Here is a 23937-nt window from a genome sequence, read left to right on the forward strand (position 1 = left end):
AACTGACAAGCTACGCAATACTCTGTAAGATTAGTATTTACCTAGTTCATAAGCTGTCATATGTGGATCAACTTACTTTGTTGTGTATTTTCAACAAATAACTTTTATATCGATCCAATGGATTTACTGCATTTTGGGGAAAAACTTTACGTTTTTATAATAAATATTTCAAAACCTGGATTTTATTTTTTCCTGTTATTATATCATTTAGATGCTATGTGAAAATAGTGGGTTACATCTCTTCACTGTCTTGGTAAAGAAAAAAAAAAATATATATATATGGACTCTTTGTTGAATAGGAGGTTTATTTCAAACTTTAATTTGTATTTCCAACAGTTATTTAAAATAAAATGAATTTACTGTCAATTTTTGATCAGTTTAGTGCATCCTTGCTGAAAAAACTAATTGATAATAATAATAAAAATATAAAAAACTGAAAAAAAAAAACCACAATAAAACAAAGTGTGAAAACAGCAGTAAACATTTCTTGGCCTGAACCAGGACCCCAGGGTCTCAGTGGAGATCAGGTTGTGTATTGTAACTCACATTTGTCATGTAAAAACAGTCGAATCCAAGCCACCGTGGCAAGCTGGATTTATTCAGTAAATTCAAGCGTGATCTCACAATGTCTCTGCAGACTATAGGCAATTCCCTCAGCTACAGCTCCTCTGCCCGAATACATTGTCCCTTCAGCTAAGTGGCCATCGAGCCCCGAGAGACAGAAATGGAGAGAGTAAGACTGTCCTGACAATGGCCGTGTCCTCTCGGCTCATTGATCTTCCTGTTCTGAGGCAGCAGGAATTAGCAAAGCATATTGGTCTTTCTAATTAAAAGTCGCTGGCTCTCGGCGCCCTGGTAATTGTGAGGGAAAGCCCTCAGCCGTCTGAAGTCAGAGCTCAGTGTGGAGGGCGATCTATGGGAGCTTGTTGGCCATGACAGGCAGATTTAACTGTGAAACAGCTTTAAAGAGAAGAAAACTGTGACTAAACTGCCACTAACAAGGTGTTTTTACACTTAGGGGATCTTTATTAAATCTGGACCAAAAAGTGAAAAAAAATAACTAGTTCTCTTTGCATTCACACTGTCTGTGGCCTTTAATCTGGATTCAGATCTCTCTTGTTCATTTTGGTTGTCCATGTCCATAAAAAACAAAAAAAAACAAAAAACTGAACACTAGAAAATGACTCCGCTTATTGCATTGAACACTGTGTAGCAAGTAAATAAATTCAATGAATGTTTATTATTGTTGTTATTATAATTATTACATTTAAATTAAATTATTTAAAAACTAACTGTCAGAAGAAAAGTATTAAAATAATATTATTAATAGTATTATGTGTTGTATTAATAGGGTGTGTGTTTGTTTGTAAAAAGAAACACACATACTTGACACTGACTCAAATCAACCATTCATTGGAGAGATCAAAGGAATGAAGAGGGTTTTAAACGACAGAGATGTGTGTGTGTGTGTTGAAATTAGATTTTGGTGCATATCAAGTGGAGATGGTGCTGATGATGATGATGATGATGATGATGATGATGACATCATCATGGCAAACCTGTTTAAAGAGGAAACTGTGAGGCCAAATGAAAGGAAATTTATGTTATTTACAAAATATTTTGTCTAAATCATATTTCTGTAATTCTAAATACTTTTTTTTGGATATAAGTTGTGTAGTTAATGTTTATTCATCAGAGTGTGTTCAGAGCTCCCTGGACGTGTGTGTGTGTGTGTGTGTGTGTGTGTGTGTGAGAGAGAGAGAGAGAGCAGCAGCTAATCCTGTAAGCAGCTCAGCGCTGTCAGTGAAACCCTTCTCACATCCAGTACTGTAAACCTCTGCCTGCTGCTCCGGGTGCAGAACGCAACCAAGCTGTTTTTATTTATATATATATATATATATATATATATATATATATATATATATATATATATATATATATATGTATATATATTTGGGCAAGTGTGCAGATATACTCGCGATGTGTAACAGCTCCGGAAAAATAAAGGGAGCTTTCTTTGATCGCTCTCTGTAGTTAAATCACAATTTAAATAACAGATTTGTTTCATGCTACTGAGAGAAATTTCGTTTAGTCACTGGCTTGATTCACTGATGCATCAGTATTAAACGATTTAGAAAGAAAGTCTGTGTGAACTTGAATGATTAGCTACACATCAGAAATCACTGATCACAGATCAGGCATTAATGAACACTGTTACTCACTGTTTGTGCCGGTGCTGTCGAATCTATATCATAAAAGACTGAATTATATGTAAATATTTGGGCGGGCAAAGCAGAGAAAGGGGAGGTAACAATTCTCCTTATAATGTCACAACGAGGAGATTCAAGATCAGCCCGTTTGAGCTTGCGTTTTCTCAAAGGCAGAGAAAGATAGAAAAATCTCAATTTACACCGATTCAAATTTCTAGAAACTTGGGGACCATATACAGGCTAGGGGACTCATATTAATCTTAAAAAACCTCAGAAAGTGAAATTTTCATGTCATATAGGACCTTTAATCAAAAATATGAAGCAGCGCAACTGTTTTCAACATTGATAATAATGACAAATGTTGCTTGAGCAGTAAATCAGTATATTAGGATGATTTCTGAAGATCATGTGACACTGAAGACTGGAGGAATGATGCTGAAAATACAGCTTTGACTCATAAATTACATTTTGAAATATATTTTAAAAAAAAAATTTATTTTAATAATTTCACAATAGTTCTGTTTTTAAAGTAGTTTTGATCAAATAATTGCAGCGTTGCTAATGATAATGATAAGAGACTTCTTTCATGAATGCTAGTGTTAGTCGTTTCACTGCAGCACTTGTTGGAATGAAGACACAAACCCTTAACACAATCTGGCTGTAGACCGTGAGGAAGATGGATGATCACACCTCTTCACTGTTGTCCTGTAGCTGTTTATTTCAGCTGTTTGCGGAGCACAGACATGGAAACATCCCTGAACACAGCGTTCCTCACTGATCCTGCTGAAAATCAATTTGTGTGACAGAACAATCATCTGCCGTCACCTGGCTCCTCGCATGCTTCAGTAAAGCTGAGTCCTGAACGTCCATCAGGGTCTGTTTAAAGCTGAATGTGTGTGTGTTGGTCTGAGACGGTGTGAGCCATCCGGCGGCAGCAGTGGAGCGGAGCGGAGAGAAGCTCTCATCAACATGAGAATGAGTCATGAATGAGATGATGAGGGTCCCTCAACACCTGTCCCAGCATCCCTCAGGAGCTGCCATCTCTGTCTCTGCTAAACAGGAACTCAGACAGACATTAGCCCCTTTCACAGATACAGAACATTTTTGGATTTACCGGTAAAGTTGTTCCAGTAATTTCACAGGAGTGAAATTTACATATCTGGTGTTGGCCTCAATATTATATCCACTCCAGAAATGGTTCATGCAAAAATAAAAATGGTCATGCTATCCTAGATGTGTGACTTTTCTTCTCCTGTAGATTTTAGAACAATTTCAACTCTGAAGGAACAGTGAAAGGGAATGTTGACCAACATTGAAAACAAAAAAAAAAGCATATAAAGGCAACATCACTCCAGTTGTATAATGCACATCTTATTTATTTTTTATTTTTTTAGAAATGACACCTGCAGTTATTTTGGCAAACCTGATTTCAAGCTCGATTACACTTCCTCGCACCATCTAGCTCTGCTCATGCGGCACTGAGTGGCAAATGTTTAGGATATCTGAGGAGAATATGAGTTGAACACATTGTTAGGATGATCTGTGTGGCGGTTACTCACTGACCCAAGTCTGAAGAGTCCCTATGATATTCTAGTCTCTAGATATGGCTCTAATTGTGGCCATTTGATCATCTGTCAGGCACATATTTCCATCCAGATTACTTAGAAGAGTAAACGTAAAAGCTCAGGGGTTTGTTGAAATCACTCATCTTAAATATGAGTAGTAGTTTCCTAAGGAACGAAAAGTTGTTTTCCTCCACAGGGTGCTGATTCCCATATTGAGCTCATTTAAATCAACTAGGAGATTTGTGTTTTATTAAGCACACTTTTGGATTTTGGGCACAATACTGAAAGGGATTTTTTTTTTTCTTCAAAGAGCAGGATCATGAGTCTTTGATTGCAGTGTGATGTTCACTAAAGCTAAAGGTATACTTCCCTTCTCCACTTGAGACTTTGAATGTTTGGAAGCCAAAAATGTATGGCATAAATACTAGTATTTTACTGTACAATTGTCATTTGCGACAGTAATATAATTATATCTTGAGCTTCTATCAGTAGAGTTAATGCTAATACTAACAGTATTATTTGAAATAATAATAGTCCGTTTGTTCTTTGCGCCAGAACATTTCAGCAGAAGCAACATGATATGTTTTTAATTGAGATTAAATGTTATATCACAGTTGCAATAATCATGCCAAAAGTCATGCAACCCATATAAATATGAATGAATAAATAAAAAGCCCCTACCAAAAAGAAGTCCTGTCGGTTTCCGGAAACTTTGTCCAGGTTAATTGCGGTTGCACACTCTTATTCTGTTAGTACATGTGTGAGGGAGAGAGGGGTGCACGTGATGACCGCTGAGTTACTGAGGTCAGCGGACGGGACGCTCCTGTCAGGTCACATCTGACCCCAACTAAATCAAATGGACAGCGCACACATGCACAGTCTCCTGAGCTCTCCCTTTATTTCTGCTCTAGACCTTTATCTCATCCGTCTGCTGTTTTTACTTCATTCAGCTCAAGTCATTCACCCCGAAACCTTTTTGTGTCCAAAATGGCAACTCTTTCACAAACATCATCCCTGTCTGTTCTCTTCTGCAGTCATCAGAGTCAGACGACGTGCTGGGACCATCCCAAGATGACCGAGCTCTATCATTCTCTGTGTAAGTGACTCCAACACACACACACACACACACACACACACACGTCTGACCGGCCCGGTCAGACGTGTGTGTACATTTAAACACTCATTAACACAGACCCCTTTTTTTGCATTTAATGTCCTTGTTGTTGTGAAATATTCAATGAACTGCTGCCGTTTATAACTCTGTTGTCAAGTTCAGTTTGTGAATGCAGATGGAGTCAAATGGTGTGGTATTCATGGTTTTCACATGTCACGAATCATTAAAAATAACAGACTTAAAAGAACTGAATTCATCCGTGAAGCTAACCTCTTTTTCACACATTGAACATCTCTATTTAGACTCAGCTAGTTGGGTTCAGTTTATAGTCTTTGTGTTTACTTTTCTATGACTTTCTCTGCTGTTTTGTTTTAGCTGACCTCAACAACGTGCGGTTCTCCGCGTACAGGACGGCGATGAAGATCCGCCGGCTGCAGAAAGCCCTCTGCTGTAAGTGTGTGTGTGTGTGTGTGTGTGATTAGAGTTGCATGCTTGCATCGTCTCACTCTTTCAGCTCAATTAACTCAGAGAGGCCCAATTAACAGCACAAAGAGAATGAGTGAGCGTTTGTGTACGTGATCTCCTCATTCCTCTGCCTCCATGCCTCACATCCTCTTCATTTGCATGTGTTTGTTTCTTACGTTGTTAATTGTCTCATTAAAAAGTGTAAACAGGGAATATGGCGTCCATCGCTCCATCAAAGATGAATAGTGTTGATCGTTCAGACGCTCACACCGTGTCCTAACAGAGCCTGACAAGTGATTCAACTTCCATGTGAATCAGGACGTTTGCTATAACACTAAAAGACATTTCGCCAGTAGCTATTTCTCTTCTAGTTTCTATTTTTGTAGGTCTGCCTTCATAGAAAACCTCAAAAGTAGAAAAAAATAAAATAATATATATATATAAAACCTCATAAGTTAAAAAAAGAATATATATATATATATATATATATATATATATATATATATATTCTTTTTTTAACTTATGAGGTTTTCTTTGAGTGCATTTTATATAAAAAAATAGAGAGAGAGAGAGTATATAAATTTTTTTTTGTCTTGAAATTTCAAGAAGTATTATTCTTTTGCACCTACATAATATTATTTTCCTTCTTATTGAAATAAAAAACACAATTTTAAACTGCTTAAGCATTAAGCATTGCTGCATTTAAATATTACTGCATTAACAAATGCATAAATATATATATATATATATATTTTTTTTTTTTTTTTTTTTTTTTTTTCGCATGTACATTAAAAAATATTTTGCAGACACTTTTATCTGGTGCCCTACATTGCATTCTATCTGCACATTTACATTTTATCAGTCCTTGCTTTTCATGGGAATTAAACCCATAACCTTAGAAATTGCTTGTACGATGCATGGCCGATTGAAGTGTAATTCACCATTAGTTCCCTGAAGATTTTCCTTTGGGGTTTCCAGTATATGAGTAAAACAAGGCCTGTGGTAAACATAAGTTGAACCTTTTATAAAATGAATGAAACTGATACTGAACACACTCATGAATTGAAAAGCGCCATCATTAAACACCATAGGAAAATCTTAAGGGATCTTAAACATCTTAAATCTTGAATTAGTCTTAAACATTGATTTCAGTGAAGACCAACATTGTCTCTCTGTGTGTCTCAGTGGATCTGCTGGATCTGAGTGTGGCTCAGTCCATGTTCCAGCAGCACAATTTGACGGTAAACTCCCAGCAGCTGGCGGTTCCTGAGGTCATCAACTGCCTGACGTCTGTGTATGACGGACTGGAGCAGGAACACAAAGACCTGGTCAACGTCCCGCTGTGTGTGGACATGTGTCTCAACTGGCTGCTCAATGTCTACGACACGTACGTACTGCACTCTTGCGCTGTCTGTACACCAGACATGTGGCCAATATGACACAACAACACTAGATGGCTCAGATTATGACCCTGCCACTGTCTGCACATCTTCACTTGACGCACACTGGTGTGATTTTTGGCACAGCTGTTCCAGTCATTTTATTTTCTGTCCATTTGAAAACTTGATTTAGTAATACCATCAACTGATTGCTAAGACTTTATTATTCATTATATAGCTCTTTTTTCCGCAGTTTTGAGTTTGCATCAACTCATTGTGATATCAACTTGCATTTGCGAGATTTGCAAGTTCATATAATGCCATTATGAGAAAAAAGTCAAGATGAAAAGTAAAAAATAAAATAAATAAATATTCAATGCCAGAAACTGGCTTCCATAGAATATGCAATTGTGAAAATAGTAACATTAAAGTTGTTTCATTGTTCTGAATATTTTTAAATCTGTGCATTCCCATTGTGAATCAGGTAGGATACAAAGAAATCCCCTCATTCTGCTGAAGGCTCGCCTGGAGCTCACAGCTGATTGATGTGTCCTGTGTATTTCAGAAGCTGCGACCTTGGATGCTTCCAATATAGACACAGTGTTATACAAACTAAACACTGCTGAAATGTATTCCCCAATCGATGATGGGCAGATGTATAGTATTGTCATGTGCTTATAGCTGCTTCTTTCTCTTATCCACAATGTTTTTGTATGCCACAGGGGTCGCAGTGGGAAAATTCGAGTTCTGTCCATGAAGATTGGTCTTCTCTCTCTTTGTAAGGGTCACCTGGAGGAGAAATACAAATGTAAGCCATTTTCATAACAACTATTGAACCATCAATGATAACGCAGTAGTGTATTCTGTTTTACTAACATCTTAACCAGAAGTAAGAATCAAACGATAATCATATCATGAACATATCATGTTAATCCAATCTGAAAAGACTATTTGGTGGCCAACTTGATTTTCGGGCTGTTAACACCATGAGTTCTTGTGGGGAAAAGGATTTATTGAAGGTAGTAGTATAGCAGGTCTTCAACATTGATGTTAAACTGCAGGTCTTAACCCTGAATCTCAGCTTTTCCAAAATTCTGTCTTGAACGTCATACCTGAACACAAAAGTGCTGCAAACTTCCCACTGGAGATCATGCAATCGACAAGAGGTTCCTAAAGAAAGCTGGTCCTTTATTATTCTAACTGTATGGACCATGTGGTTCACACCTTTACAGACATTGTCACAATGTAAATGCATCTGACTAAAGATACCCATAATCTTTCATTATTTGAAACGACTTTATTTTACAGAGAAAAAAAAAAACCTGCATGGCAAAAATTGTAAATGCTTAGTTTTTATGTTATTTTTTCTTAAAAATGACCGTTTTTAAAGTGCGTTTCATCAGTGTTGTCACTGTTTAACAAAGGTAAGCTATTAAAATAATTTCCATTAATTTGAATAAAGCTGAAATATAAATATAAAAAACTTACAAAACTTACAAAAATGTGAAATGTTGCCTCAAACAACTAACTGTTGAGGAACTAAAATTACTACAACTACAACTACTAAAACATAAAAGCAAAATAGTTTAAAGGTAATTAAAAAAATGCTTATCAACTAAAATTTAAATGAAAACTTGAAAGCTTATAATAGTAAAATAATAGAATCTAATTAATAGTAAAAGGACATAGGTAGTCCACCATCTCTGTAAAAATATGTCCAAAAACCTGAGTCACATGTCTGAGTATTAACATCAAATATAGGTAGTATAAGGTCTAAGGCTAATCGAAGGTTCATTATTTGTGCTGGTTGAGGTTTTTTGTTGTGTGTTTCCGTTCATTTGTCTGTATACTGAACATTTTGGTGTTTGTGCCCTGCAGCATTGTTAGATCACATGTACAAATCCCAGCCTTATCCCTTTTAATTAAAGGTTTTGTGAAGTGTCACAAACCCCATGATGCTCTAACACATTTTTTTTTGGTCCTGTTTTGTTTCTGAAAGCATAGCCTGCACTCCCATGATGCACTTCTCCGTGTAATTGGGCTTTTTGCTCTTAAGTTCTGACTCATCTCAGGAGTCTTTAGTCCTCTGAGTGATCAGGACTCACAGTAGATGAATCCCTGGACTGCTTAGTTTACAGGCTGCAGTAGCGATTGTTCTCCATATCTGAAGTGCCGTAGACACCAAAAATGACATACAGCGCTTGTTGAGATGGAAGACATATTGTTTCCAATTTCGGTCAGCAGTTTGAGGTTCACTTGGTCTGTTCAGCACTTTGTAAAGCAGAGCTGAGTGACAGACGATCACAGACGCTTCGGTGCCGATGTTGTTCGCTGACCTTGAGTTAACACAGCGTACAGTGAAATTGAGTCCGTGTGACTTCAGTTGTGTGTGTTGGAGTGAGAATAGAGTTTATTGAACTGATGGACAGAGGGCTGGAGTTCAGTGCTCTCTCTCTCTCTCTCTGTGTGTTTGTGTGTGGGGAGGGGGGTAATTGCTCTGGTAATCAAGGTCATCTCTATCCCTGTCCCTGAGCCAAAGTCAGAAAGTGAGAGATGGATGAATAATGATGGATTTATGCAATTACTTTTAATTATTATTATTATTTTTTATAAATTGTACATTTAGCCATTGTTCTTATGTCATTTAGCAATCGGTATCTGGTGTTACTTTCTCCGATTTTGAGCCAATTTCTCTCTTATATTCGGACTAAAGTCTACAACTTCTCCTCAAGATGTTGTTCCGACCCATTTATTTTAAGCAAGTTTTAAATTCACTTGGCCCTTTTATAGTGTCTATAATTTATACAAGTGTGTTTTCTGGGATTGTGCCTGACTACTGTAAACATGCAGTGATCCAACTACTTTTGAAGAAATCAAATTTGGGGAAATGCCTTAAGATGGATGAAGTCCTATTTTTGGGTCCCTATGGAAAATTTGTTTTAGCATTGGCACCCATTTCTTGTTTTTTGTACCCATCCAATGGGGGTAGTTACCACATTTTTCTATCTGTCTCTGTCAGTTTATTTATCTGTCTGGCTATCTATCCATGAATACGAAATAGATATTACCGTTTACATGTCCATGCATCCATCAAGGTTCTCAGTTTCTTATCTCTCAGGGGCCGTTCACACAGAACGTGATTCTGCACTCTACTGCTCTGCTTTTCCAGTGTTTTCTATGTAAACTTGGGCTAGAAGGACATCTTTGGCCATTGTGCTCACGTCTTTTGCATCATCTCTCAACGTTTTAATAATGCATTGTAAATGGAAAGGAGTTTGTCTTTTAAACACTTTAAAGATGATTTCCTGTGTTTGTTTGTGGCTCCCTCAGGTCTGTTTAATCAGGTGTCGTCGGCGGGTGAGACGTGTGATCAGAGGCAGTTGGGTCTTCTGCTGCATGATGCCATTCAGATCCCTCGACAGCTGGGGGAGGTGGCGGCCTTCGGCGGGAGCAACATCGAGCCCAGCGTCCGCAGCTGCTTCCAGCATGTGCGTGAACACACACACACACTCACACAAACACAACATGTGTGTTTAACTCTGATATGTCTGTGTTTATCACTGATTTCCTATTCAGCGAAAGAACAGAGTGAATTATTGAAGGCGTCTGCTCATGATATCCTCGCATTACCTCACAGAAGACTGTGTGTGTTAATGGTGTTGTTCATATTTTTGTCCTCCAGTCATTTCGCTAGTGTAAATCCTACAGCAGTTAGACTGGAGGCTATAAATACATACTTTAAAAGAGAGGGGGGTGGGGAGTCACCCCTTTGAAGCATTCGCTCCTTGATGGTGGTTTCTGAACATTCGTACAGGACACTCTGTTCATCCATCTGTCTCTGTGCCTGTCTGTCTCTCCATTTACTTGCCTTTATTTCTCTCTATCTTTGTCTCTCTTTTCTTCTGTTTGTTTTTGTGTCTCTCTTTTTCTGTCTGTACGTCTGAATTTTTAGTTTTTTATTTGTCTTTCTCTGTCTATCTATCCATCCATCCACCCATCAAACTATCTAGTTCTGTTGTTCTATCATTGTAAGCTCTGTCCATTTGTCTGTCTACCCTGTCTTTTCATCCATCAATCTGTGTGTCAGTTCTCAGTGGTTTGCTTGCTCTCTGACACGGAGTGTCAAATCTGAAATGTTTTGAAGAGAGAGAAATGTTCATTGATAAATGTGTGGGGATGAAGAGGACAGATCCAATCAGAAGTGATTGACAGGAAGAGATGTCACCTCTGCAGAGAGGAGAAAAAGACAGAACACTGGAAATAAAGGCTAGGTGTGAGTGTCAGAGGAGTTGGACACATTGCTGAGCTAAAGAGAGGACATAAACGAATGCTGAAAGACAGGCGAGTGGAGGGATGACAGACAGAGGGTCAGGACAGTGTCTCACCTGAACCCCTTCACAGTGCTGATTAATGGAATCACCCAAACGTTAAGTTTCTCTGGTTTCTCATGGGTGTCTGATGGGAAATGTAAGAGCATAAAACACGTCAACAGGTCAGAGTTCAGAGCTGTAGGCTATGACATCACAGCCTCAACAAAAGTGTAGATCTGCAGACGTGTGTGTGTGTGTGTGTGTCTCGATGCTAAGTGACATTTAAAGACTCCTGCATGGGTAAATTCCACTGCTGGCATCGCTGCCAAGAATCGTGCTACTGAACAACGGAAACATTCCCGCCAAAATCCCTTCTTATTTGATAATTTATTTGCCTTTGTTTAATTTGTTTTGTTGATTTGAAATATGCGAACTTGTTTACCACAGAGTTCAAAAAAAATGACAGGAATGCTCCAGGATCGAACGAGCTCCATAGGCCGCGTCTTTGGCATTCTGACGATGCTACAGAAAATCAGTTCAGCTCAGTCCTCAGTTTGTAAAAACAAATGCAAATCATGTTTATAGAAATGCACTTACAATGGAAGACAGACAGGATAAACATTCAAATACAAGCTGATTTTAAAAATAGAATAATCATTAAATACTTTATGTTAAAGGGATAGATAATTGAGAATTCTGTGATTGGCTGTATGACAAATAAAATGATGTATGCATACAGTTAGCTAATATTCCTAGTATTGAACTGGTTAAAATCACCCGGTGACTGAATCACTCAATGCTCCGTCTTCACAGAAATATTTACGAGGCTGTTATATCTCTATAAATGCAGCCGTGCGATTGACAGTCATTTACGGTGGTCTGGAAAGAAATGCTCCGTCCATCATCTTGATTTCAGACAGGCTGCATTGTTTATGAGGTGTTCGCTCAGGCTGTTTATGGGCTTTCTGAAACCCCTCCCTGATTGGCCGCTTGTGCTTACTCTCTGTTCTCAGGTGACCAATAAGGTGGAGCTGGAGCCCAGGCAGTTTATTGATTGGATGAGGCTGGAGCCGCAGTCGATGGTTTGGCTTCCGGTCCTGCACAGAGTGGCAGCAGCAGAAACGGCCAAACACCAGGCCAAGTGCAATATCTGTAAAGAGTTCCCCATCGTGGGCTTCAGGTACACACACACACACACACACACCATAGAGGTTGATTTGAAGATAATGACTGGTTGACTGTACATTATGAGGAACTGGAGAAACAGTGCAACACAATGACACTGAGTTTGAGGGATGTATCGTGCTTTCTATTGTGTGTTTTAAACAGCCATTGTGTGCTCCTGTCACAAGAGGTGCTGACCTTTCCGAATGTCATCCATCCATACATAATGCTGTGTATTACTGTTAATTCTGCCATATCTCTGGCTGGGTCACACTGACAGCCTCCTCCGTCTCTGGAGGACTGAGCGCATCAGACCACACCATCTTGTTTTCTGAGCTGTTTCTTCGAGGCAGAGATTCAATCGGATGTTTGGAGGAGATACGGACCGGGTTTTGTCAGTGATGGATAGCATGTAGAGAAGACTAAATGGAACAAGAGAGACAAACAGAGAAAAATAAAGTCTGAGTCAGTCAAGTTGGGTTTATTGAGAATGTTGAAAAAAAAAAATCTTGAGGCATGATTCTGTTAAATTGACGAATTCACTTACAGAGTCGTACAAATGTAATGAATTGTTTAGTAGATTAACAGTTAGCAGTAATCCACTAGAGGCTGGGCATTACTGTGATTTTGCCATGGCTGATGGCTAAGCAGTATTCCCTTAGCTCCAGCAAATGACTTTTTACAAGTGCTCTTGTAAACTGATGCTGTCGTCAGAGACGTGGTCTAGCGTTAGTGACCCAAGTTCATTTTGTCTTAAGTGATATAACCCCTCACTCACCTCGCTTGACTCTCCTAGAAATAAATGTGTCCTGGTCCACACTTAACGGACAGAACACATCTTTGCATCTAAAAATCCAAAACGCAGCACACAAAAACATAATATAAAAAAAAAAACAGCCCAAAACGCCTCCTTCAGCATGTTTCTGTCAAATAAAACCATTGCCATGCCAACTTGCTACCATAACAAAATATTGCAGCACTTGCCCCGCCTCCAGTAGCTTCTGATTGGTTGGATACTGTTTTGGAACTGACATTGATGAGGGGAAAACGAACAGTGTTGATACTTAATTTATCACGTGTAAATATTGACTTTAACAGCCATTAAATTTTTTTTATAAAACCAAATGGCAGCAACAACATTATAAAAGATATGTTTTAAATAAATTATTACATCAATAAAAAAAGTCCAAATCATGCCTGTTTATTGTTATCACTTATAATATTTGTCGTAATTTATTATTATTATTATTACTATTACTATTACTATTATTATTATTTAGAACTGTTGCACAATGTGACAAAAATTTGTTTCACTTACTTTTTATGGCTCTTCTGTAATACTACGGTGCTAATTATTACTGTACTATTTATTTTCACATAGCATCCATATTTTGGTAAATATTATAGATCAGGTAAATTTGAACTTCTTTCATTAATTTGGTTTAGTGCAGATTTTTTTTCTTTTTTTTTTTTTTTTTTTTTTTTTTTTCTTTTCCTTTTGCGAGGATGGGAACATTTTAGAAGTTTCCATAATATTTTGGAATGCTCTTTAATATTCTAGGATTGGATTAGATTTTAGGTCAGTTTTATAATATTTGTGTTATCCTGCATTGATCTTGCAGAGGCTAATATAAGAGGTCTTGGCTGAAGTACTGATGGCGTGATGTTTAGTCGTTCTCAGCAGGGGCCTCAGTGTTATATTGAGCTTTCAGATGGGCCGCCCCAGAGAGAGAAAGGGAGCTGTTTTGGAAAATGCAGCATCTTTTTAGTGTCACATCATTTATGTAGCAGTGCGGTGGAAATATTGCACACTGGAGGAATTAAATTTGATTGAAGAAACCAAAAACAAACAACACACACTGTGCTGTCTTCCTCCGCACTCAATTGACATGTATATGAGGAAAATCTGTGGAATAAAAACACTTCTAAACGGCGTGGTAATGATGTTACTGAATCAAGCGTGGCATGACTGGAGTCAGTATTCTCAGGAGGACTGTCAGTTTCAGACAAACTGAATAATAGTGGAATAACAAGTGGTTAATAGTTTGACGAAACTACAGAATGGCGTGTAAAACCCCAAAAGACCTTGTCAAAAATAGTTTGGTCTTCATTGAAGCACTTCAATGAAAGGCTATCATACTAATTGTCAGTGTTTTATTTCTGTCTTTCTAGATATCGCAGTTTGAAGCATTTTAACTATGACGTTTGCCAGAGTTGTTTCTTCTCTGGACGCACAGCGAAGGGTCATAAACTCAACTACCCCATGGTGGAGTACTGCACACCGGTGAGTTAGCAGCGCCAGAACCTCTACCCCTCTCATACTCTCTCTCTCTCTCTCGCTCTACCCATCAAATCAAGGCATGTGTAATGACGCTCGCAAATTGGAGCCCATAAAAGAGAGGTTTTGCATGAATGGACATTACTGTGGGCATTCAGTAGTGGAACAGCTGTGGCTCTGTTCCAAAACCTAGTGAGATATCTTCCTGTCTGCTGACTTCAAACGCAGCTATTGGGATGCACAGTATTATCAGAACATCATTGGAATCAGTTGATAAAGACTTAAAGTCAAAACATCATTGGCCTGATACAAAAATGATGCTGATGAGTCTTGCCAAAAAGAAGAAATAACTTGCATGTTCTCAGGGTTCGCAAGCGATAAGATCATTCTTAAAGCAAATTTTTGCCTGAATGGTGATTAGATTCACTGATTTGGTTCACCGCATTCACTCTGAGAATGCAAGTACAACGTGTAGAGTCAGCAATAGAGTCAGCAGTCACATTAAGATACTTGTGTTTCTGAATAAATATTATGAAGTAGTAATTGATGTCATAAAATCATGAGTCTGTTTTGATTTAAAGTTCAGAAGCTATCGCTTACATGTATAAAAATCTCAAACATGACACTTGTAAATTAAAGAATTTTATATATACAAAATTCATTCATTAATGTGTCATATATATATGTTTGGTAACACTTTATTTTAGGGTCTCTTAACTAGTTGCTTATTAGCATTCATATTATTAGAATATTAGCCATTTATTAGAACTAATTAAGTACATATTAAAGGTACAGGTAGTAGGACCTGCCACTAGAGGGCGTACTATCAAAACAATAACAATCACGTGGTTAGATTACGCTAAGACGGAGCGTGAAATGAAGGGATTTGTTCTCTTCTACCCAACCGCTGACAGCCATCAATCAGACTGAAAGATAAATCATGGATTTAATGCGAGTTCACCGATTTGTGCGAGTAGATTACATACAAAGTCAATGCAAAGACGCGATCAGACTATGGATCAGATGCGTCCTCGCGCAGGTCTAGAGACGCGATACCCCCGCGTTTGGCATGTATGCCCCATTATACTAATCTTGTTGATCGTTATAATAGCATACGTTTTCTGTAAAGATACGAATCAAAACAACTCACCTGTCGAGTAAAACACAAGCGAGATCTGCATTTCTTTCTAGTTTAAGTTTATCGCGAAGCTACTTCCACATTTGTCCACGACACTGTTGTCATGTGGTTTCTACGTCAGTAAAGGCGGGATCAAAGGGTAACTAACGTCATTGACAGGCGACTGCACTGCCCCGTGTCAGTGTTTAAAATTTGAATTTTCTCATGATTTACAAGAAGTTGAAAACATCAGAGATATTGTTAGTAATCAACTGTACAAGATATATAACACTAGCCTAGTAGTTTTTGGATATTTTACTGCAAATATCTTACAAATTGTACCTTTAATGCCTTATTTTTACATGACCTTATTCTTAATTCCCCAATTTTACCCAATACCTAAACTTAGCAACTACCTTACAAATTATTAATAAGCAGCAAATTAGGAATTTATTGAGGGAAAATTTGTTAATAGGGAAAATGTGCTCCCTATTCTAAAGTGTTATGAGGTCTAAAATGTTTTTATGTATTTAATTTGTATTGTATTTTTTTTCTTTTAATTTTTATAGTTCTCTCATTTTACACCATCTACAGTAATTAAATAATGTTTATTTAGTTATTTAGTAAAAATAATTAGTTTATAATCTCTGCACAAGAAAGACTTGGCCTTGTTTAAATTATATTAGCATCGGCTATCAGCCTAAAATTGCTGAAAAATATAGACATATTGGCAAAATGCAATGTCATGCATCCCTAGCAGCTACCTTTCTAAACAGCATCTTGATGTAGTCTCAGCTAACAGGGAACATTCTAGGAATAATATCTTTCTGGCAAGGTTCTCTCATTCTTCCAGAGAACATTAATAGAATGTTTGTTCAAAGTTTTATGGTCTTTAATAACATTCTCAAAATGTTAGCACAATGTTTATACATTGTTCATGTCATTTGTTTTGTTTTGTTTCTGGTAACACATTAGTGTAGGGACCAGTTCTCACTAGTAACTAATGCTTTTTAGCATATCTATTATTAACATATTTGCAGTTTTTTTTTTTTAGTACTCATAAAGCACACATTCTGCATGACCATATTCTACATCCGTAACCCAATACCACCTTACTAACTATTAATTGGCCGCAAATTATGAGTTTATTGAGGGTTAAGTCAAAGTTAATGGATTGCTTATAGTGAGAATTGGACGTTTTTCCCCCCTTTTTTTCAAGAAAAGTTACTGTTTACTACTTGTTTCCAAACTTTCAGAGCAAACATTCAAAAGTAACATTTTCATGTTTTCAAAGCAATGTTCCCTTAGTATTTTTGCTAACACCAACAAGAAGACTACAAGTGGCTACTCATGTGAAGCAGATGAAGATTTATGTCGCAGTTGACTTCAGCTGTAGGTATTGGTATTGGCATGTGACTAATAAGCTACGCTAGCAATATTGTAATAAGCTAACAGCACAGTATTTAGCAAAAATATTGTGTATAAAGTAGATTTTAATTCAGTGAAGGACACATTCAAAGCTGATGTAGAATTGTATCTCTCATAAAAGGTGTACCCTGCTAACTACTCTTTGGAAGAGCACATGCATTCAGTTTTTATTCCAGCTGGACTGAGATGTGTGGACGGTGAACAGGAGCTCATGGTGTGAGAGTAATGGTGAAGGTTAGTTTCTCCTCCAGCGCTGCAGGCCAGATGGAGAGTAGTTAAAACTCAGAGGGCCTTGATCTATTAGCGTCAACGGCAGGATTTCCTCCCACAACACAAGCTCTGTGAAACCTGGAATTTAAGGTGTTCAATTCAACAGTCAGTTTCAGAGCATAACATTGAAAAGTTGTCACTGTCATTGATTAGCATGATAAAAGGTAAAGAAAGTTATTTTTCCTCTATTCAGCTGCAGTGAAATTAGACCGAATAATGATACAACTTAAAAACAATCCAAACGGGCACATGAGTAAAGAAATATTACTTTTTCATTAATAATATAGATGGCTGAGTGAAGGGTTCTAAATGTGTGTCGACCTTCTGCTACATGGTTCAGCTCCAGATTAAAGTGGTAAGACAACAGTGTATGGGTTCTAACTCTGCAAGGGATCCTGAACGAAACAAGTCAGATGAATCACAAAAATCAACATGAAAGGAGAAATGGTAAAAAATGTTCACGCTGCCCTTTTCCGTACAAGGAAAATTAACAAAGGTGTTAAAGTCAAAATGAAATGGAAGTACTGATTTACTAAGGGGTGTAATGGATTAGTAAAAAAAAATAGGATGGACACTTGGTTTTATCCACCGGTTTTTGATTGGACTTTGAGATGCGAGTTTAGCAAATTTCGTAGATTGGGAAGAAGGAGGCAGGAACAGGCAAACATTTAAACATAATAAACAAACACAAAACAGCAAAAGCGGCAGGCCCTCACAGACAACTACCCCGTAAAACTACCGCGTTTATATAATGTTTATTTTTTATTTTTTATTTTTTTATTGTTACTTTGAGGTACTATTTAAAGTTATTGACATATAACATTGATAAAGAAACATGCATGAATGAAAATGAGTGTGACATGCTTGTCATAAATAGAGTTATTAAGCACAATAAGCTGTTGGAAAGAACTCAATGCGGTGCTCTCCGGCATGCTATTATAGAGAATTTAAGAGGTGCACAGGGTCAAATAGAGTTATTAGTGAAAAAGAACTCAATATGGATTGACAGACACACACACACTCACTCACACTGGAGTGCACTGATTGCCACGATGCTATCATGAATTAATCTTTTTCATTGCTTATTGCACTTGAATGGTCAAATACACACATAATTATGCCAAAATAACCATTGTTTGGTTTATTAATGTAAAGATAGTCAGTTATTTCCTAAGTGAACACAAACAGTTCATGAAAACTCACGTGTGTATCAGTATATAGGAACCGTACATCCGTTTCTTAAAGTAACAGGAGAAACTTTGTTGCCATCTGATCATTAATGTTAATTAGAGAAAATCTCTCTTCTTATTCATACAGTGAAGACTATGCAGTGTTTTAGTTTTACATATGAATATCCAGTTTTTGTAGTATTTTTTATTACATGTTAGAATCAGTTTGAATCAAATCAAGAGGTATCAAAAGATTCCCACCCCTAGAAAAACAGACTATGCAGTTCCTAAAGCTTATTAGCAAATGCACATATCCAAACATTACAGAAATTAACATATGTATTGACTGTTGAATCCAGGTAACCAGAATGTTCCTTGTTTGATCTCTGCCATTGTTGTGACCTTGAACAAAGCATTTAAACCCAGGTTACTCTGTAATAAGTTTCTGCTGCTGTTCTATGAAGCATCACGTAAAAGCACCTCTGGCCCCAGAATATCGATCACAAGTGTAACATAACTTTTATACAACAGTTCTATAAAGAAGTTGTTAATATCGAGTGACTTTTCCAACACTATACAGCTCCTTTTACTTTGCAAATAACAATGTTTTACAACATGAGCATTTTAAAATTGTGATTCTAGAGAGAAATTGATACAGTGATACAGTTAAACGTTTTAGTGCACAGACAGAGACGCTTGGCCTAAAAAGTGACTCAAGCAGAACTAATTGTTTTATAACAGTGCGAGCTAGAAACTGGAGCCCACCAGCCTGCTATTTAACATTATGAAGTGACTGATTTATTGGTTTTGATTGTATATAAACTCTCATTTCTTCATCTCTGTCTGGTCATTTGTTCACAATGTTTTTCAGCGGTGCAGCAGTAATCCTGAATTCATCACTCAGATTTCTATCACACAGACCACCAGCAGTTGTAAAAATGTCAACATACCTTTACATTGACAGGAAGAGAATGCCTTTTAAGTCGTCATCTTTATTTATATAGTGCTTTATACAATACTGGTTGTTAAAGCAGCTTTACAGTGTCAAACAGGAAAATAGTTTGTCAATAATGCAAGAAGAAGACACTAACAGAGTCGTTTTTCCAATTAAAATCAGTTCTTTGTTGATTTAGTTGTGTAATTCTCTTTAGTTCAGTTTTCTTACAATAGTGTCTGTGCAATCAAGTCAACAATGTTGCCAGAAATTAAGTGTCCTCAGCTAAGGAAGCCAAAGGCATCAAAGTGGCACAGAACTAATGCTCCATCGGTGACAGAAATAGAGGAGAAGAAACCTTGGGAGAAACCAGGCTCAGCCGGGGGGTCAGTTCTCCTCTGGCCAGACCAAACCAGCATGGTGTGGTTTAATTTCATGCTGCAAACACGTGTAAGATTGAGCAGAGGACTCGTCTGGTTCTTGTGGTCCGATGGTCATCAAGTTGACTAGTTACTTACAGGGGATCCGGTTCTGGGGTTCGTCTAGTTGACTTCTGACATTCAGGGCCACCATCTGGACTTGATACTACTTTCTTTTCCTTTCAAACCAACATATCCCAGAAACACACACACACACGCATAACTATAAACCAAATTTACCTTTGATTCAACAGTAAATACTGTCATCAGTATTCAGAGAGCAGAAGATCAATATTGAACAAAATATGGCCCTCAGTTGAGCTGTTACGCAGTTATTGCTTTTTCATTTTGGTAATATTGCTTTTTGTTGTTGTGATATGGTTTTTATTAGTTGTGGGATACAAAGAGTTTTTTTTTTAGCCCAGTGTCAGAGTAAATGAGTAATGCGTTGTTCGGGATCTTCAGTCCTTTCTAAAATGAAAACTCCACCCAAACATTTATTCATTATATTTTTCTGTTTTATTTATTTATTTATTTTTTCACCGTTGAAAACCCAGTATGTATTGATACAAGAAGTGATTTTTAATTATTATTATTTTATTCTAACTGCTCATGTTCGCTGAATGAGTCTAACTGGAATCATAAGATTTTGGAGGATCAAGCTCAAAAACGATGAAAATCACCATAATTGCCTCATACAAGACTTCTATATTTTTTGCAATGTAACATTATTGATTATTGTTGATGAAAAAATAAGTATTGATATCATGTAAATACTTCACATACTGTATAAATGTCATTCCAGTAACACTTGTTGACCCTCAAACATAGCAGATGACATTATTGCAACTTAATGCTGGTTGCCATCCATCATAAAATTGGAAAACAATGAATTCTGCATGAATGCCCCAGTCTGCAGGAAGTGCTGATGAACAGCAATATTGTACAGTTACGTATACAAACTCTGCAAGTCTCCACACTGGTATTTTACTAGCTGCTGTTTCTCACACAAAAGGCTTAAACTAAGCTAAGCTTTCAGCCAGCATGCTGAACTTTCGTGATGTCTCTAATTCATGGGTTCTGCTGGTCTTTGGTTTGGCTTGAGAGTTCAGCAGACCGAACAGGAGAGACAGAATCCCTCTGTAATGCATGGGCTGTCACATCCTTGTTTTTCGGTTGGTCTCCCAGTCTGCAGGGGAAATACGATTTGGTTGGTGAATATGTACAGATTAAGAAGACTTTGTGTGGTGACTCGTACAGAAAAATCCTGGACTGAAACACCATGCTCTGCTCAGTAGACAAATGGAGAATGAGATGAGTGTGGATGGACGGATCATCATAATTCGTTTCACTCAAACTGACCTAAAACACGCATGTGTATACCCGTGTAACCCTCGTGTGTGAAAACTGCTTGAGTCTGCTAACACGCTGCTAATTTATGCCCTTCTAAATATAAAGGAGTGGAAGCTTGTGTTTTCAGGTCAGAGTTAATATGGAGAGAACCTTCAGCCTCAATTCCCATTTGTCAGCAAAAGTAATGATGCCAGTGTGTGTTTGTATGTCACCCACTTAGAAGACATAGGAGTTAAATATAAGTCAACAAATATTCTCTACCAACGCCTACACAGCAAAATGTAATACTTGGGGTTCAAACCACTGGTGACTCTCAGGTTTTATTGTATCGAAGTTGCTTCTGAACAATTGTTAATAAAGTAAATCCTCTTCCTCATCCATCATCTGTCTGCCTCTCTCATTTTCAGACCACCTCAGGAGAAGACATGCGAGATTTCACCAAAGTCTTAAAAAACAAGTTCCGCTCAAAGAAGTATTTCGCCAAGCACCCTCGCCTGGGATACCTGCCTGTCCAGACGGTCCTCGAGGGAGACAACATGGAAACGTAAGCGTCTTGACAGTTGTTCTGTAGATTTCTGTTGCAATTTGTTTGTATTTGACTGTCCTCTGGCTTTGTCTTACTGCCGCCTCCAGTCTTTAGCCTTCACGCAATGAGCTTATTCACATTACAAGGTTTGAAGAGCTATTGAGAACAGTGAGAAATGGTGACTGACGACTAGAAGTCCTCAATTTCGGATTGAAATTCCAACTTGAATTGAATGACACGCTGCATCAGTAATCAAGCCTCAGACACCTTGAATATAGGCTGTCTGCTTACAGCTGCTGTTCAAATATCATCACGTCGACACGTCTCACTTCATAGTGCTGATTTTCTGTCTTTCCAGAAATACATACATATCTTGAAATATATTCTCTACACTGAGGCCTGTGCTGTTGTGTGAAAGCAGAGGTTGAATTGCCTTTCTAAATGCTCACATTTGATTATCCACACTCTACTCTTAAGATTCGAGCTGGTTGTGATCTTTGTTTAAAATCCTAGAAGGCTGTCTACTGACAACCTTCTAAAGGTGTGTTATATTTGTGAAATTGTGTCCAAAGGTCCATTGTCAATAGTGCAGTGACAAACGAAGCACAAAACACTTAAGTCAATCAAACCAAGCTGCTTTCTGTTGGCAAGTTTGTTGAATTTGCAAAAAAAATTTGCCTTTATGTGAAACTCCTGATTGTATACCTGACAGAATGACTTGAATTCACATGCAAACTTTCACTCAGCAGCAATAAATGTGAACGCTCCATTAACTCAGCATTAAGGCAACATTAACTCAAGTAGAAGCTATTAAGTGATTTTTTTGAAGGCTATGAGCAAAGATATGTCACATATCTCAACTCTCACTTTCAGCTGAAAAGATCCATCAAATTCAAGTTTATGGCATAATTGATTTAGCAAAATGCTAAAAACACAGTGTAATATGCATAAAACCAACACACAAACATTAAATAAATGTTATTTTTACAGATTTTTTTTGTAATTAGTTACATTTAAAAGACCCTTTTGTGACACATTTCCACAACTACTAAGAATGCTAGGAAATGCTGTCGTGGAATTTAATTTATTTTATTTTATTTTATTTTTGCTGTTGGGGTAAATGGAAATGCAAAAATTAAACTATACTATAGAAGTTAACCAAACTATTGTGACTTCTGCTGCTGAGAAGGCTGGGAATGTGAAAAGGGCCCGTAATCAATTCTCTTATTTTGCCTGTCAAATTGCATGGATTTTTACCCACTGAATTTTTCGTAATAAATTTTCCGCTAAAGACACATGTGATGTGGGCTTAGAATTTGAACAAAAGAAGGCATCTTGGAAGATGTTCCCTCCGTGTTGGGAGTGTGCCTACTGTATGATGACTTAAAATGCCGCCCCAGGCAGTTCAGTGTTTTTGGAACAGAGCCCAAGTGTGGCCAATTCATGAAAACAGAGTTATGCAGTTCCCACTTCTGCCTTATCTCCATACTACTGTTGATTAAGGCACTTTGGTTTTCCGGTGGGACCATTTCATGAATTTGTGTCAGGCCCTGTTAAATTACAGGGAACTGCAGATGACCCATTTTTTCAGTTGGTGCTGATTATAAATCCCCATGAGCAGAGCCAAAATGACTGCTTACACTGCACAGGTTTCCTGTCGTTCCACATTAGCGTGACATTCAGCCAATCTGAGAGTAACGTTTGATTTTCAAACGTTTGACCAGCATGAGTAAACCCAATCGCCACTTGTGAGATTTAACAATAAGTGATGACTGTGGTTGAAATATATTCAGAACAGTTTCCAAAAGCTTTTCTTGAAATTTTGAAGCACCAGGGAATATTGACCGACTTATATTAGCGAGCTGGTGTTTGTTAATTCTGTCAGCACTAATTTACAGAATCCCTCATTACTTTGAGTCCAGCGCTCTGTACATAGTGATACACCAAAACCAGCCATTTAACAGCCCAGATTACTGGAGTGTTTCGTCTTTGACACGACTCATATTTCTCCCTCTTCAGCCGAACTGAAACATGAAATCATCATCATTTTTACATTCTTAATACGTTTTCCTGGTCAAACAAATCATAAGCGAACATTATTCCATAGAAACAAATGTTCATCTTTCATCAAAATAAGATCAATGCATGCATTTCGAAAATAAATTAAATTTTAATTTCATGTTGAATTTAACCAACAGCCAAATAATCTTTTAGGCTGCTATTAATAAAGCCTTTG

The 23937-nt window shown here is 37.5% G+C and overlaps 1 protein-coding gene across 7 annotated transcripts in view; it reads left to right on the forward strand.

The window, feature by feature from the left end:
• The window catches only part of LOC113068683 (utrophin), a 208062-nt gene that overhangs the window by 159318 nt on the left and 24807 nt on the right, over positions 1–23937 (forward strand). For all 7 annotated transcript variants that reach the window (XM_026241497.1, XM_026241501.1, XM_026241499.1 and 4 more), the window contains 8 exons: positions 4810–4871; positions 5265–5339; positions 6540–6741; positions 7456–7541; positions 10064–10221; positions 12057–12223; positions 14380–14491; positions 21583–21719. In XM_026241497.1, coding sequence (XP_026097282.1) covers positions 4810–4871; positions 5265–5339; positions 6540–6741; positions 7456–7541; positions 10064–10221; positions 12057–12223; positions 14380–14491; positions 21583–21719 — 999 coding nt within the window. The remainder of the gene's footprint in view (positions 1–4809; positions 4872–5264; positions 5340–6539; positions 6742–7455; positions 7542–10063; positions 10222–12056; positions 12224–14379; positions 14492–21582; positions 21720–23937) is intronic.

The sequence above is a fragment of the Carassius auratus genome, linkage group LG48F (genome assembly GCF_003368295.1).
Source record: "Carassius auratus strain Wakin linkage group LG48F, ASM336829v1, whole genome shotgun sequence".
NCBI lineage: Eukaryota > Metazoa > Chordata > Actinopteri > Cypriniformes > Cyprinidae > Carassius > Carassius auratus.